This window comes from Ylistrum balloti, unplaced genomic scaffold (genome assembly GCF_031769215.1).
Source record: "Ylistrum balloti isolate Yb309-2 unplaced genomic scaffold, AGI_CSIRO_Ybal_v1 Utg371872, whole genome shotgun sequence".
NCBI classification, from domain to species: Eukaryota; Metazoa; Mollusca; class Bivalvia; order Pectinida; family Pectinidae; genus Ylistrum; species Ylistrum balloti.
The window spans coordinates 676,967-694,718 of NW_026782925.1; the positions used below are offsets into that span (position 1 = coordinate 676,967).

Below are 17,752 nucleotides of genomic sequence, written 5' to 3' on the forward strand. Positions count from 1 at the left end.
GTGGTAAAGAATGTGGTAAATGACAGTAACGGCTTTTATAACACAAAAGTAGGCGAATGATTATGATTTCACTGAAAAGTTATCTAGCATCTTACTTTATACCATAAGATGATATCCATTTTTTTTACCCCGAATCAATATCTATGTCAATTACACGCGAGACAGAAACATGCTATTTCAAAATACAGATCAGCGCTAGATTTTTTTCTCAAATACATATATAATATATATATGCATATGAAGCGTGTTTTCAGTGTTTGGGACATCATTTTTGCTTTTACATTATATCAATATTATAGCAGCCCTTCTTGAATAAAAATTAAAATATGTTTTTTTTTCCGAAACTTTAAATAGAGCTGACGTACATGTATGTTTAAAGCTGACGTGTATCGTTACTTTAACAAAGTGAAATTAATATCTGTATTTTACAAGTACTTAACTGTATCGTAGGCCACTTCAAAACGTTAGTCGAATCGAAAGTGAAACTTCATCACATATAGTGTCTGATACTACGATAGCATGATGCGATATCGTGGTATCGCATCGTGGTATCGTGATATCGCAGTCTCGCTTCCCATTAAATGAAGCGATATTACGATGTCCCGAATTAGCCACCATAATCACAAGTTTAAGTACATAGTATCGAATGAACGATATGGGCCGTTTAAATTTTAAGCGGATGACTAAGTACAGGGTCCCGTGTTGTGATATTTGATCAAACTACAAGACGCACGATGGACAGCATTGGGAAGTTAATGCGATTTCGTCCTCTTCTGTCAAAAAAAGGTAGGTGTTTCCGATTTTAGACTGACCTTGATATACGTAAGTAGATATTGTATGTGAAAATATTGGACGATACATGGCTATAATTACAGAAACCGTGGAATGTCATGTTCTCTTAAATATAGACACAATCCTGTTAATGTGCAGCTCACTCAAGCGATCGATACATGTGTATGTGTTAACTCATATTCACAACACTATGTTCATTTAATGATTTTAAACATAGTTGATAACATATACTTATAGACAATTAAACATGATTCATACAGATTTCACAGGTCGAAATTTAGGATATGGAGACACGTCATATCCAACAAAACGTTGCATATGCACACACACGAAAAAAGCTGTTTACTGTAAGATTTGCTTGTCGCTTACAGATCAATTCACGGTTGGTTGAACAGCGATCCATTATGTTTGACTGAGAGGCTCTAAGCATGGCCTAGACCCACTGGGACATACGTACAATATGTTGTTATTTCATAGACAGCGTATCAACAATGTGTCATTTTCACATGGTTGTCTACCATTACATGTATAAAGTCGATACTTCACATGTGAATCTGCATTATTGTTACTTTGTATTCATATGTGTTATAGCTATGCATGGATATAAACAGATCAAGGCCAAATGCTGGTTTATATTTTCACAATATATGGAGTGTCGCGGTGTACAGTTTTGTAATTGTGATACGATATGCCTATTATAAACAGCCTGTCTGTTCCATAATGTCTGAGCAATGTGTAGACTTTTTAATGTTACTAAATGTATTGATATTGTTTTCATAGTCAAACCCAGACGTGAGGGCATGTTATTGTTTGTGTTTTCACTGTCTATATGTCTCTCTGTCACGCGGTTCACATAAAAACTTCCTCAACAGTTTGTACAGCATGTTTTTTTCCGATTGCTATGCATAAAGAAATTTGATAAATAACATTAATTTAAGGACAGGACAAAGAAATATCCTGTCGAGTGCTCCGAAAGGAATCGAACAAGGGTCTTTGGCGTGATAATCTATGGCTTGAAGCAACTGTGCCAAAGAACTGTACTTAACATTGTATAATTACAAGACAAACCGACTCGCACTCTTAACACCACTCCTCATGTTTTTTCTTAATGTCGACCCGATTCTCCAAATACCACAACCCGTGGGACTTTGCTGGGCGTTAAAGTAAGAGAACAGGAAAATACACACTCCTGCTGAGTGCCCCGACAGAAATCGAACCTGGGTCCCCAACGTGATAAGTCCACGGCCCAACCAACTCGGTTAAAGGAGTATGCTACATCCGTTGAGTGACAGAGGTCCTATTTAACACATATTTACAAGCTACAATGACCCACTTCTTTCCACAAATAGACGATGTACACTTTGAATTAGATATCAATATAGATGAGATGGATTGAATTATACAAGACTCATTAATTATGATTGTGCAAAAGAGGAATAGATAAATGAATAACGGTATTTAGATGAAAAAAATATTGACGATAGTTCTCCATGTCACAGATCTTAGATAAACTCTGATACTTATGTAGATTTATCCCAGATGTTACGGGAAAATAGTCTTCTTGGCATTTTAAAATGATAAAGAAATGATATCCTTAAGCGTTTGTTTGGACGTTTTAGGTTTCTTTACAACTAGTTAATTTTGTTCCCTAATGTGCCGGTCTTCTGGAACTGAAGCGAGATGACATTCAGTTATACCCATTCTGATTTCCCAGAGTTACTTCCCTTCGTTTCACTCTGTTAGTACAGCGACAAGGTTGACAGTCGATGGGTACCGAGCATGACTTACACCTGGTATCTCATTTTTACAAGTTGCATCTTCCTATCAACGTGACAATGATCGCCTCAGACAAATTCATTATTCTACATTTAAACCCGTGGGATCTTATTTGTCTATAGGTTACAGGTCACAACCATATGTTCGTTCAACTTTCTTGGAAAAGAGAGCTCTCATAACAAGATAACAGGTTAGAAAGGATAAAACGGAATCATGAAAGAAGTGTTAGCCATCTTCACTACTGTTAACATATCAGACACAAAGTAACATTAGTGTCACATGTATTAAGTGTCGGGTTACTTCATCATACTTTTCACTCATGCGTGACGAGTACTTCCGACAGTCGAAAGTAGGTATCGGGGCATATCTAAGTGATACCGTAACAGCGCTAGTGCTGTTTAGATTATAATCTAACAGAATTTAACAAAATCTGAAATCGTGGTCAAAACCCTATAAACGAAAATTAATATATTCATTTACAGTGAAAGTGAAACACTCTAATCCTCGATACTCTATGGGTTTCGCCAACAATAACTTTCTACACCCTTGGGACATTTCACGGCAAAATTGAAAGTTCCATGTGCGTCAAATTGTGAATAAAATTAAAAGACTAGTTTGAATCTTTGATGTACATGAAACGAATCTCGAGTTCGCACAACAGTATGTTGTACTGGTTCTGAAGTTGGATGTCGCTCCAATCTATTCTCTGGTTTGGATATAACACGTTTCGTTCCTCATTCATTTTTTTTTATTTGGCCAGGGTCATATGAGGACGATATTGTGATAATTTCCTTATTGAAAACGATTATTAAGATTCGTACCCTGATGTAACACATTTCTTTTTTTACAACACTTCTGCATATCACTTACCCAATTATTCGCCAGAGACTGAACACATTCATCCGCTGATGGTTACGTGTTTCTTAATTATCAGCTGCTCTGAGTGGTTTCCGCCATGCTCGTGGTGCAGGTTCAGTCGCCGTGTCGGAAGCCCGACAGATTCTGGACAAAGAACTAGACGGAATCCGGGAAGCCGGGACATGGAAGTCGGAAAGAGTCATCGTAACTAGACAAGCACCATCAATCAGGGTCGAAGGTCAAAGTTCAAATATTCTCAACTTCTGTGCCAATAATTATCTCGGGTTGTCGGTAAGTTGAAGTGATAATAAAACAAAATGAAATATTTATGAAACAAACAAACTGGTATGAAAGAATGGCTTTAAACATGTTGGAGAGTCGACTTATAATGTTAGGCCAAGCATACGTAAGTCGAAATCATAAGAAGCGCTAAAAGTTGACGAACATATTTTGTCATCGATTATTGAATTCAAGCGAACACTTGAGTAATGTTTAAGATATGGACTTAAGATTTGCATTCCATCTTAGGAATTCACAAAACGAATATAAAATAAATCCCACTTTTTATATATATTTTTTTCTGCAATTTTTTGTGTACAGAGTCACCCGGAAGTGATTGAGGCCGGAAAGAGAGCTTTAGAGACGCACGGTTCAGGGGTCAGCTCATCGCGTTTCATTTGTGGAACCATCGTAAGTTTTCGAAAGGAAGGTGGGAAAAATAGTTTGGGGTCGAAAGCATCGAAGCAAAAGCAATATTTAAATTTTGAAAGGTCATAAAACTCTATTCAAAAAAGAAAAATAGTGTCCCTTTAACACCAACTTAAGGCATTTTCATTCTACAGGACCTTCATGTAGAGTTAGAACAGAAAATCGCCCGTTTTCACGGGCGAGAGGACGCCATTTTGTATGCCAGTTGCTTTGATGCAAACGCTGGCATATTTGAGGTTTTGTTGGGCCCAGACGATGCTGTGATATCGGACGAATTGAACCATGCCTCCATAATTGACGGAATTCGTTTGTGTAAGGCGAAGAGGATGAGGTACAAACACAGAGATATGGCAGGTCTGTTGCCATTGTTTTATATATAGATAAATAATATGTTTTCTTACCTTTTGCTGAATATGAATTTGAGAGCTGTTATTTCGGATCATGGACTTTTCAAAACAATTTTTCTAATTTTAAGTGTGCTAACGGTTTTTCACGGTAATGTGAAGCCTGGAAACTCCCCCTTTATTTATCAGTTTTATACAGTTTCGTAATTCAACGCATAAGACGGCACTCTAGTTTTTTGAAAAAAAATATTGTCGTAAGTATCAAGATTGGACAATGAACAAGAGCATGCTGGCAAGAGACAACCAGGCGCCGTTCGCCTGCATGATTTAATTACATATATCGTTTGTATTCAATACTCGTTGCTAAAATCACTCAGCAATTTACCGTCATGAAGAAATATTTCATTAGCGTATATTTTGATATGCATTTTCCTTTTCAGACCTAGAAGCACAGCTCCAGGACGCCAAATCTTGTCGGATGAAGCTAGTTGTAACGGACGGTGTGTTCAGCATGGATGGAAACGTGACACCTTTACCGTAAGTGTGCTAAATTTGTGCTAAAATGTTTAAATGTTTAAAGAAATTTACCTACAAATACAACTTTTTTAAAATTTCCGATAGGCTACTTTCTCGACACTGTATCTAACTCACTGTGGAAAAAAAACCCACATGCTGTACATGCAAATTAAATTCGAATTTTGGGAATAAATTCATATGATGACGTTCATCGATTTGTTAGTCATAATTTTCCGACCTTCCTTGTCATGACGGTGAATATAAGTGTTAATTGAGTAAACATGATGTTTCCACTGAAAGAGGTCAGGAATATGAATATTAAACGCATAATTGAGTTCAAAAGCAAAGGAGGAATATCTATTCTTGTAAATCGCATTATGAAACACCTGTTCAATACATCTTCTTGTATTTCTCTTATTTCAGAGAAATCTGTGATTTAGCAACTAAATATAACGCTTTGGTTTTCATCGATGAGTGTCATGGTACAGGATTCTTTGGCCGCACAGGAAGGTAAGTTTTGAACCATTTATATCTGGAGATAACAAGCGTTCTTTCGGAAACCATACCATTCCAAAGTATGCATACTCTATACATGTTTTTTTTCTATTTGTAAAAAATATTTCCAAGAACGGTTTGAGAAAGTGACACGTGAGTGCAACAATGTCGTTCATTATCAGACATAATTATACCTATTTGTATAGAAAGATGCAAATGTGTCGACGACTTCTTCAAATTTTGCACCATCTTTTTGTAGACTAGAACAGACTTTTTTAGGCCGATAACGGGCCCAATTCCTGATTTAAAATTATTCATATTTAAGCCAAATTCTCAAAATTTTGATTTGTTTAGAATAGAACAGGATTTTTCGAAGAACATTTGGGAAAAAAGCAGTGCGCGAAAAGAGTTACATACTTCAGATTAACTCTGTTTGATTGAAAACGGTCATATTCTTTTGTATAGGGGAACAGAAGAACACTTCGGAATGGAAGGAAGCACGGATATCATAAACTCTACGTTAGGGAAAGCGTTAGGAGGAGCTGCAGGTGAGTTATACTGTCAAAACTTTATTTTTCGATGATTAATAATTTCGCGGTTTTTTCAAAAGCTTGAAGCATATAGAAAATAATTTTCACTTGTTATGCATGGAATGGTAATGGCTTTCTTTCTTCATTTAATTTTGCATTACTATGTTGTTATCGGTTATATTCAAACCTTGAAAATTACAAACTTTATAGTAAGCAATATTTAGACATATGTTAGACCTGTTCAGAATACACATGTTCTTGACGCCCTTCAAAAAGTCTTACGAAATATGAAAGTTATTAAATTTATTTAATTAATAGGTTATTGCATCTCGCCATCTACATGTGTACATTTTATCCATCAATATTTTAATTCCTCGGTCGCCTCCTACGTTTCAAAATTCAAACCATTTGTATCGCTGACGAGTCCTAGAAGGACAAAACAGCTGTATGGTGACGTTTACTTCGTAGTCTGGCTCTACTCTATCAAATTGTTGTGCTGGAATGTTCTATCCACTTGTGTGTCTCATGTACAATCTTAGGAAATGCAATGATCCTTCGTTATGAACTTAGTATTTATGGACTGATACATAAAATCTACAATAGTGAAATGTTTACTCAAACAATTTGTATGTGATATTGATTTCTTTTAAATTTTCTTTAGCAAAAAATTGATTTATCATCTGAACCACACGGACGATTTTAAGATTAGATGTTACTCCTATTTGTATAATGAAAATGGCGTTAAATCATTTTTCAAAGTATGTTTTTACGCTGATATTCTGGAGAATTATAATGTAGAAAAATAAAACTTTACAAAGAAACGTTCACAGTTCAATGTTGACAACTGGTATTAATGCATCGTTCTGTTGGTGCCATCTGGTGGAGGTAGATGATTAACTTTGAACCTTTCTCCAGATGTGTTATATCACCCGGTACATCCCTATTGTTATTGGTACATCCAATGTCGTTTCCTTACCTTTTCAGGAGGATACACGACAGGACCTAGCCAGTTGGTTAAATTGCTTCGTCAACGGTCAAGACCATACCTATTTTCCAATGCTTTGCCGCCGGCTGTTGTTGCATGTGCAAGTAAGGTAAGCAAAGAGATTTTATAGATTTGTGTAAAGGTTTTGATCACTAGATATAAGAATAAAGGTTGAAAGTAGAGAATAATAGCCACAATGCATATAGACAAGATCTAATGCAAATCTCCACAAATTGGGTGTTTAGAGAGAGTTATGGATGAGAAACAAATACTAGTAAATATGAGAAATAAAAAATGTAGTCCTTATTTTAGGTTTCAATAAACAAATGTATTATTTTAATCAAAATGTAAACATGAAAGGATGATTCTGTTAATTTTTTCTCGGATGACTCGAACATTTTCATTAGTTATTGAGCGATTGAAAATTGTTCATTGTTGATGACATTTATAAATGAGTGCATAAGAAAACAACAACGAAAATACCGACATGCCAACAAAATCTTAATCTAAATTCAAATTCAACGAAACTATAGCATAATAGATTTACACAGGGAACACTAAAAAGGAAGAATAAGACTAGGTGTTCAGGAAGAGTAAACAACTTCTGCCTCATCGACGACAACTGCCATATAAATCTTGGTCAATCCAAGTAGGTAATGTCACGTTACTATATATGTTGGTATAAGCAGGATGGCAATAAAATGAAGAACATGTTAAAGAGGTCCACTGCAGGTGTATAGGTGATGGTTAGAATTTAAACAGAATTAGACGACGAAATTTAAAACAAAATACACTGTTTTGTTTACTTTCTTATGCGCATGGCTGCCGAAGTCAAAAGGAAAAAACAAGTGATAACTACAGCACCGATGCACATTAATAAAATACTAGTTTGTCATTGACATAGTTTATGAATTGAAATACATTTTCTGGATATATATGTACATATACAAAGTCTTATTTTGTTCTATTTTTTATTTCTATTTTGCGGTTACGTTCTTACGGTGCTGTATGTTATACTTAAATGATGTTGCTGCGGCCTTCACCTTTTCTCAATCCACCTCAGTGGTATCGATGTTACGTATTACGTATTATGGAGTTTTATTTTAAGATATTGCTGATGATACTTGTTACTCTTAAAGATGTAAATGTGCATACAATATTTGTATTACTTTTAGGTATCGATTTACGTTACGTGTATGAGAGTGTGTGCGTATCCACGCGTTTCACATTACATTTTTTGTTTAATGTATTCATACCTATATCCGTTATTGAAGTAAAAGATATCGTTAGTGTATACAATAACAAAATGTTTTTATTTATGTACAACTTATTCATTACTGTCACGCCATGCTATGAGACAAGTATCTGGAAAACAACCGATTGAAATAGGATCAATCCTCGATGCACAATAACCCTGTTCATAGAAACACGGCTAAGTCGAACAATCGGATAAGTCGAATATTTCATTTGGTTCCGTCGACTTCGACTTATCCGTGTTTTACTACTTAATCTGATTTGAACAATACGCGAATAAAGGGTATACAAGAAATCGACGAAAACGAAATCCCAACGAAAACAAATATTTTACAATATTGTGCAATTAAGAAAAAATTGATGTCGACATTTAATTTTTTAATTGATTTTTTTTACTGTTGATATATGTAAAAATTACATCCACACTCATGTGGAAAACATCATTAAGTCTACATTACACCAAATATGGCGCTTTGACCCTGCATTAAAACAAATTCTTGTAAAATCATTTCGATAGTCATACCTGATTCAAATCACATATATACAATATACGTTCCTAAAATATTTGTTCGTCTTTCATTATAATTAGGCTCTTGATCTGATAATGGCAAACGAGGACCTTAACAAGAGGGTACAATCAAACACCAAACGATTTAGAACAAGGATGCAGGACGCTGGTTTCACTGTCGGGGTAAGTAGTGCGCTTTAATCACTGTTGATATATGTAAAATGTAAATATCACCCAGAATGCACTGTATCTACCACCATTCACGTTCGTTTGAATTCGCTATATAGATTACTTCATCATTTCATCTTTATTTTGATGTACATTATGAACATGTATGAACATCTGCACATGTTCCGAATATTTTAGTTTTATTATTTTTGATATACAGTGTATAAAACCATTGGTAAACAGTGTGTAATACCATTGATTAATAAATATTCAATAATAGTTCAACAAAAGGCGTAGTTCTAATTCGAAAAACTATAACATGAGGCAGACAACACCCCAAGAAGCTGTCTACATTGGGAGATTTAGACAAAATGCATGGGAAGAGAAATCTTTTTCTGCTTTATCACTCTTACTTAATGCATTTTTAACATTCATCTTTTCAGGGAGACCCAGTACATCCTATCTGCCCTGTCATGCTTGGTGACGCCAGATTAGCTAGTGCCTTCGCTGATCAGATGTTGGGTACGTAAATGGTACTTGAATACTGAGGTCTAACACGGACAAAATAATATGGATAAACAAATATTTTGTAAATACAAACATTTCGCTAATTTAATATTGTGTTCATCATCATGATCCAATTCAGCAAATCATGTTACTATGAGACAAATATATATTCAGGATAATAATTTCATTGTACTTTATAAACAGATGAACATTACCTGTCATTAACGCATGATAAAGTTTTAAATATTTGAACACTTAAAATGTGTATTTCGTCCTAAAATATTAAATTTGAAATATTGGCACAGGGAAACGTTTTTATTTCTAGGTCTACATTTGAGTTCTGCTAATACTATATATATATTTAGTTTTTTTTTCGATGTGATCGTACACTCTTTATCCACGAATTTTTGTGTCCAAGCAGACATTATAATAATAAAAATAGATGAAGAACAAACTTTTAAAGCTTAGTATGAAACAAATGGAACTCTCATTCCGTTGCTAATGCTATTTCAACAACTTTGTTTCCAGCGAGAGGAATATATGTTATAGGATTCAGTTTTCCTGTGGTGCCAAAAGGTAAATTACAATTTTCAAGCATGTTTCAGCTATACATACTTAGACTAATACATATTTAAAGTAATTTGACATGTATCATTGTTTCAATAATGTATTTAGAATTTCTTTTCCAAGTCCAATGACTTATCGATATATTTATCAAGATATTGTCTATACCTGAATGGTTATGTTACTGTACTTGATCTCTGTTTTTCTTGCTTTTATTGCTAAATAGCTTTATTTTGTTTTGTAAGGTTGGTTTCAACTTTAAAATGATGTTATGTTCCTAAAATAGTCTTTCGATCAACTTAATTTTTTCTCATTTGCCTTCTATGTTTCAAAATTTAGTCCATTAGCATCTCTCACTTACAAGTCTTAGAAGGAAAACAGTTTTATGATGAAGTTTAATACACTTTCATGTTGATTATTCAAGCAGATTGTCTTGTAAGAACAATTTTTGAATGTCTGTGAAGAGTTTTACAATCTTTAGTACTTGTACCAGATTCTTTGGTAGCCTTCTGTCAAGCACAAGTGATTATGTGTCCATTGCAATGAAAATACAGCTGAAAAACACTGTAAATTAAACATGCATTCGCAAATGAATATGTGAAAGAAATCGAAATTGCTTAAATCTATTTTAGTGTTGATGTTATCATCATTGAAGTAACAAATTTGACGGTTTTTTTTATACAGGAAAGGCCCGTATCCGTGTTCAACTATCGGCTGCACACACAGAACAAGAAATAGACAGGGCAGTGGACTCTTTCGTAGATATTGGAAGGAAATTAAATGTCATCAATTAGAGATTGCGGCTTTGTTTACTCGAAAAATGCTTTGACATAAATTTTGTGTATTAAACAGACATGTCACCTTAATGTCTCACAACTTATTTACGACGAAGGTATTTTCATCCATGAACAAAGATATATTATTTTTATTTTTAAATGTATGTTTTATTTCTGGAGATGACAGATGAGCATGCATTGATTGGATTAAAATACATTTTTCCTTTTTTATTTAAAAAAAAGTTACATATATTGGTATAGTAGTTTTTGCAATAAAAGGACAGGGTATGAGATAAAAATCAAATACTCGAAGATTTATATGTATTTTTAAGATCATTTATTTGATTCTTGTTTTATCCTTGAAGCGCCGCTAATTGAACGTTTTGAAATAAAATTGCATTTGATGCCATTTCTTCTCTGAAAAAAACATTGGATATTAGTTGATAAACATTGGGTTAGCATGACAACATAACACCAGAATTAAAAAGGTTTGAACACAAGAACCAAATATCTGACATTGAGGGTAATGCTTTAAAGGTGACATCCTCATCTACATCTGAGCACTTTACTTTAACTAAGGACATATACAAGGACACTCACTCTACATGTATGTATTGAACGATGTTGCAGTATGTATTATTGAGATGATAAACTGTTCTTTGCAATAAATGGTAAATAAGGGTATTATTTCGTTAAATGTACATTGTGCTTTGTTTTCATTTTTGTAAAATTCGTGTAATATAAATCGGTAGTTAGCATACTACTTAAAATAGTTTCTAACACTAGTAAGGTAAGCTGAATTGAAATAATGATAACCTGTAGTCAACCAGCTCAGGGACGTTTAATACTGTATTAAACGATCAACTCTACAGACTTGGCTATATAATAAGTTCCCAAAATTACCATCTAGATACAATGAATATCCCTCCTTGTGTTAAATTGTTTTGTGGAACTGTTGATACAAGCAACATTATTAAATACATGTAAAGTATTATAAAGACAATTTAACAAATGTCTACTTCAGAAAGTATTGTCAGATCTATTTGCTTTGAATCCCGTTATATCAAGCTTGATAAAATTGTACAAATAATATAAGCGGAATTTCCATTTGCAGTTGTTTAGAAATGTCAAGTCATGCTTGTTGGAATATTTGAATGCAGAACTGCAGTATTAACATGTACAAATTAAATGTAAATACAAAGCGTCGTGGAGGTGACTGCATTGAAAGCTCAACTCTGTAAGAGACACAAAGAACTGTAAACAAGAAAAGGATGTTTGAAAGCTTAGTTTTTCGTACGATCATGGCCACAAATAAAAACTACCAAGGCTGAATGACTTTGGAAGGATAATAGAATCAGTATACACGTATGTTTTAACAGAAACGCCAGCTTGGTTTTAAATACCGGGTAATCTGAAACCACTAGGCGTAACACATGTATATGTGTGTGGCGTTTAACGCAATGGGTTGCGTGTGTTTACCTGTGGAAGATATTGATCGACAACTGACATTTGAACCGGAACAAGTAGAGGCCTGACAACAGGCGGTATATAAACAATAATGGCGGAGAGCTGTAGACCTAGTGTGTGAAATGTGAAGAGAATGCCATTATTCTACAAAGTAATAATGAGTAAAGACACGCTCAGTATGTCCTCGTGTTGAAAGTTTGCTATAGGATGTGACGTATTGATCTAATGGCTTTTAAATGTGGGTATGTACGTGTGATATGCATGAGGTGTTCTATGTGTACTGCTTTTTATACCTGTCCATATCTAACAGGTTCTCATACGCAAGAAAGCATGGACATTCTAAATGAGAAATACGTGAACTTGTAAAGTCTTGTGGATTCTAGATATCTAACAAGTAGGCATGGGCGCCTCAGCTAACAGCACTCACCGACAACGGCACCTATCGAACGGTAGCCTGGTTACAAATACTAGTGCATGTTTGCCGTTCTTGGTGTCATCTCCCGGTGGAGCGGCAGGTCAAACAGGCGACTATATGTGTTGTTTGTCGTATAACTTACAACCCTATACCACAGATAACCGCCACATCCACGCTCAGGTTCAGAAATTCGGACGCGTATCATCTTTATGTCTTATTGATATAACTCATGACAAGACGGTAAAGATTATTCTTTATGAGGACAGGGAGCTTAATGTTCTATCTTCACGTTTGTTACAAAACACGGGTCTACAACTATGTAATGTCGCAGGAATTCGAAAGGATCTCGTAGTTGTCCAGGTGCTTTGTCAAGACACCATCAAGTTTTTTATATGTAGTTTAAATGATGCATCGTGTAAGGTTGTGTATGATCGCAAGTACTGCCCAGAAAACAAACCCCAGCTTTACGAATGCCATATTAGTCCAGATGAAAACTTTTTATTGATAATTCAGAACCAGATGTACGCTACTATGTATGCTCCCGGAAGTAGCGTGGAACACGTGTCCATGGTTAATATAAACTGGGAACGATCAGAATGTACGGAAAGGACATGTGACAATCTGAACGAGCAGCTGAAACTTGCGTGTCACAAGGTATCTGTGGTATTTGATCCAAGGACCAACAACGATTTGGTTGTGTTCACAAGCAACTCGTCAGATCGTGGAGTCATCAGTCTATATAAACCCTATAAAGATTACGTTTTATTTAAAATTATACAATTCAGAACAGACTGTCCAGCACTTCCAGGAAAATTTCAGAATCTGCAGTTCATGAATGATGGTTCGGCTTTAGTTCTTAGTGTCATTGGTACAGCCGTACATCCTCAATCCGTTGCTTCCATCTGTCGTATGCAGATAGTGACAGCATACTGGTTCAACCCTGACTGTTACGACAAGTTAGGATCATTTTGGTACATTTCTCCAACTTTATTCATTCAGTATATGCCAATGATATCCACTAGTGGAAGATATGCATGTTGTGGTGGTAAAATATACAATTTAGAAGACATGCATCCATATTTCCTAGGGACGAAATCTTTGAAGCGCATTTGTAGGGACGTGATTGTTGACTCCGTTTTAGCCGAGGATATTGAGAAACTTCCACTTCCAAAACCCCTACTACGGTACCTCTCAGAGTGTGTGGCAGACAAGAACCAGAACATTTAATATCTTACTACACGATCGTTTGTTCCAAGACAGACAGGCAGACAGACAGACCTCGATATCTTATGTTTATGAGTATGTGAATTAAAATCATAATTTATGCAGATATTTAAAAACCTTTGATAGCAGCTCTATTTTTTCGCCAAATATCTTTACAGTACTTTAGTAACATTATCTTTTAATAATATCTGTACTCATTCTGTCTCTGTTTAAATATTTGAAACTGAAGCCCATCAACGAGCATGTTTTATTAATTAATTTTCATGACAACGAGAATGTTTTTATTAACGAATTTTCGTGACATTAGTATTGACCCTTGAAATATGACTGTTGTAGTTTGGTGTATGCGAGTGTGACACTATAAGTGCAATTAAGCAAATAAAGACACATCAGTATTTAATGTCTTATATAAATGATACTGTGCAATATTGAATGAATATTTTATTATATATATAATCAGTAAAGAAAAGTCCTTCATTAAAATAATACAAAATATATATTTTACCTTTTTTATGTATTTTTGTCGTTGAAATTAATTCAATATCAATGTTACAGGTTTATATCAATCGTTTTGAAATTGGATGTAATTATATTGTCAAACTTCATTTACCAAGCAGGCGACAATTCTGTTGCTTTCCCCACATCCCAGGAACCCAAACACTCACGCTTTTATTTAGAACACTTCATGAACCATATTAACCATTGTATTGTTTGTGCGAAACTGTTAATACTTCACGATGAGTATGAAACATCAATAGTTAATATTACATAACAACTAGCATTGCTGTGAGACGGGGTATAGGATGTGTTTTTGGAAAAGATATGATTGAATATTTTGATGTAAAAGCATAATAGTGAAAATGATAGTGATAGCTGGCCGAAGGTTTGGAACGTCAAATAGTGTGTGTGTTATGAAATATGTAGGGAAAGATAAAGTGCAAACGAAATAAAATGAATCATATAAATAAATGTTTTCTGTAATTACAGTATTACGTATAATCGCCTTTTCTCTCTTTTCTTAAATGTACTTGAGACTTGTGTACCTCCCCATTAAGATTTACACTTTTCGTTCGATCACATTCAGTTTTCGTCACTTAATTGTTTCAATTAATCAATTATTAGATATAATTTTTTTATTTGAAATTAATATCGAATCAAAACGCAAAATGATAATAACTTTAAGAACTGAGAAAATATGATAAAGGTAAATGTATAACATATTACAACGAAAATCAACAAAACACTCCACAAATCCCTGTAGTTAATAAGTATCAAAATTTATTAGGTTTTTCTCGTTTAAAAGTTTCAAAACGTTAAATAAGATGTAATGACAAGATAATGACTTCAAAATCTAATTTTGCCTGATTTTTTTACATGGAAAACGAAGCATCTGAGTCGAAATATACACTATGAAATAGTTAATTACATATCAGCGGTGTTTTGTATATCATTGTATTTTATGATGGGGTTTAATAACACTATTTACTGATTTATTAGCAGTTTAAACGTATGACATTGATAATCAATTTACAGATATACTTAAATTTTACCTTTGGTGCTGGGATCATCTTCAGGTATTCAGCTCATATAAAAGGTAGTGAATAGTACATTGAAATGTGACTTATTTCATGTACATGAGTCACAGCGGGTTCTGTTTGTATGAAAAAAAAACACATAAAAAACAAAAAAACAAAGAAAATGCCAACGTGCTGAATGAAAAAAGATGTATAGAATGTACACTAACGTTACGTTATCTGGTTTTCGAAAATTCCTACTAAAACATCATACTCACTGCATAACAATTGGGTTACCAATTCGTTCACCAGCTTCAGCTAACCATTGCACGTGTACTAAGCGAAGCCGTGTGTGCAGTCCTCGATTACACAACATTAGAAGTAAAATAAATTATCTTTTTAGACAGTCGCAGTAACGTATGATGAGTGACAAAATCTTAGACTTAAAAAGATTAATATTTCTTTGGATGTTATTGATAACTCACAACTCCGCCATCTGGGCCAAAGATGCATGGTTGGTCGATTGAAAAATAGGGACGTATTTAGTACAAAACAAGAAGAAAATGCCAAAGTATCAAATAATAACAATCCTAACTCAAATTCAATGAAACTAGGTCATAACATGAAGAAAAGAAAGTTTAACACGGACACTTCTGAAATAAGTACAAGGAGAATGAGACTTGAAGTCTTCCGGAAGCGTGAACATGCTCTGATTCATCGACGGCATTCACCATGTAAATCTTTGTCAATCCAAGTCAGTAATGTCACGTTCGAAAATGAGACCAACATATACAACAACGGAACCAACAAGCAAGCTTATGACAATCAAACACATTCAGCTTCATATCACACAAAGAAATAGAATATTTTTCTATAATATCACTAAGACGACCGTTAAACTGCCCTATAATTTTTATCAACCTACGTATTTTGAAACCCTATGTTCTGAGTTTGCCAATCAGTTGACGACATCTTGCTCGGAAATCGTAATGAAGGGAACATGCCCTTGAATAGAGAATCAACTGCTACATGTAAACGTAGAATGGGGATTCAGGGTTGTTGCTATTCAGAAATGGAAAATTCACAATAAGAAAATTGAAATCATTACGCTTATCATACAGCTTGGTGGTGTGAGATTTTAGAAATATCACCCGAGACGCTTAATACTATATACCATTGGATTTTGTTGGGCGCCGATGTTTAGAACAGGCAAAAATACTCATCCGAGCCGAGTACCCTCACAGGAATCGAACCCGAATCACCGACACTAGTATATCAACCAAGATAAAGAAGCACAACCTGTTTGTTTAAGACACACGGTCGCGCTATTCCACATATGTATGCTTCGCAAAGCATTGTTATAAAGTTGGCAATACATTCCAAGTCTATATCGGTGGTTTACATCGAATGAAAATGCATTGTTTATAAAATCAGACGGCTAGCGATGCACTCTCTTTGATTTGTCGAGATTTGTTATATCAGGGTCTCATATAGTCATAAACACATCTATTTCGCAAGACATCATATGCTTCCATCTACATCAAGATTTAAATTCTGATGGTATCCTTTTGTATTTTGTGTTGATCATGTGATATATGTAGCAAATGTGTGTTGGCGGAGTCTCGGTGTGTTGTAAACCCCTTTTATCTTGATGATCAGTTGTTAATGCGAATTTCTCGATGATCACAAAGAGTTTATATTTACATCAATATTATCAAACAATAAATAAGACATCTCTGTCTTTTAAATATTGTATACTAAAAAGTAAGACATTTTCAATAGTATTTTGAATTTTATTTCGTCACTATCGGAAGTAACAACATAAAGATTTATGGGAAGTATATAAGCCAATATTTATTAATAAAAAAAACAAACAGAAAGAAATCAAAATATCTAGGTAAAAGTAAAACCATATGAAATTACTTTTAAACCAAACATCACATTTAACTGATTATGAAAATTTCAAACCACTGTTTACATTGTAAATGTATTTGTTTATATCAATATATGTTCATGGATATGTCGATGAATTACATAAATATGACATTATATGCCTAAGAATAAAAATCCATCGGACGCTTTCGTTTTGTCTGCGTCTATGAAATCATGAGATGCAGTTTGTCATCAAATACATTTCGTGCCTTCGAAGACTTCATCATTATTTTGGCGGGGTGTTAGTGGTGAAAGTATTTCCAACTTATGAATGCTAAAATACAGCTGTTTTCCGTCAATACAAATACCGCGAAAATATATGTTGCAGGTATATTTCGACAATGACAGTGAGAGTTTCAGGATAATTTATGAAAAAATATATATGTATTAAGGAGAAATACGTTTCACTCACTTGACGT

At 34.3% G+C, this 17,752-nt stretch overlaps 2 protein-coding genes across 2 annotated transcripts; both read left to right on the forward strand.

The window, feature by feature from the left end:
* The first annotated feature begins 734 nt into the window (after nucleotides 1–734).
* Nucleotides 735–10,799, forward strand: LOC132563817 (2-amino-3-ketobutyrate coenzyme A ligase, mitochondrial-like). The gene is made up of 12 exons (XM_060228571.1): nucleotides 735–786; nucleotides 3,503–3,717; nucleotides 4,027–4,116; nucleotides 4,269–4,488; nucleotides 4,919–5,015; nucleotides 5,418–5,504; nucleotides 5,955–6,037; nucleotides 7,004–7,113; nucleotides 8,848–8,949; nucleotides 9,378–9,456; nucleotides 9,970–10,017; nucleotides 10,690–10,799. Exons 1-12 carry the CDS (start codon nucleotides 735–737, stop codon nucleotides 10,797–10,799), a joined length of 1,293 nt encoding a protein of 430 aa, XP_060084554.1.
* Nucleotides 10,800–12,648: 1,849 nt separating this feature from the next.
* On the forward strand, nucleotides 12,649–13,890 carry LOC132563811 (uncharacterized). Its single transcript, XM_060228562.1, has one exon. It carries the CDS (start codon nucleotides 12,649–12,651, stop codon nucleotides 13,888–13,890), a length of 1,242 nt encoding a protein of 413 aa, XP_060084545.1.
* Nucleotides 13,891–17,752: the final 3,862 nt, after the last annotated feature.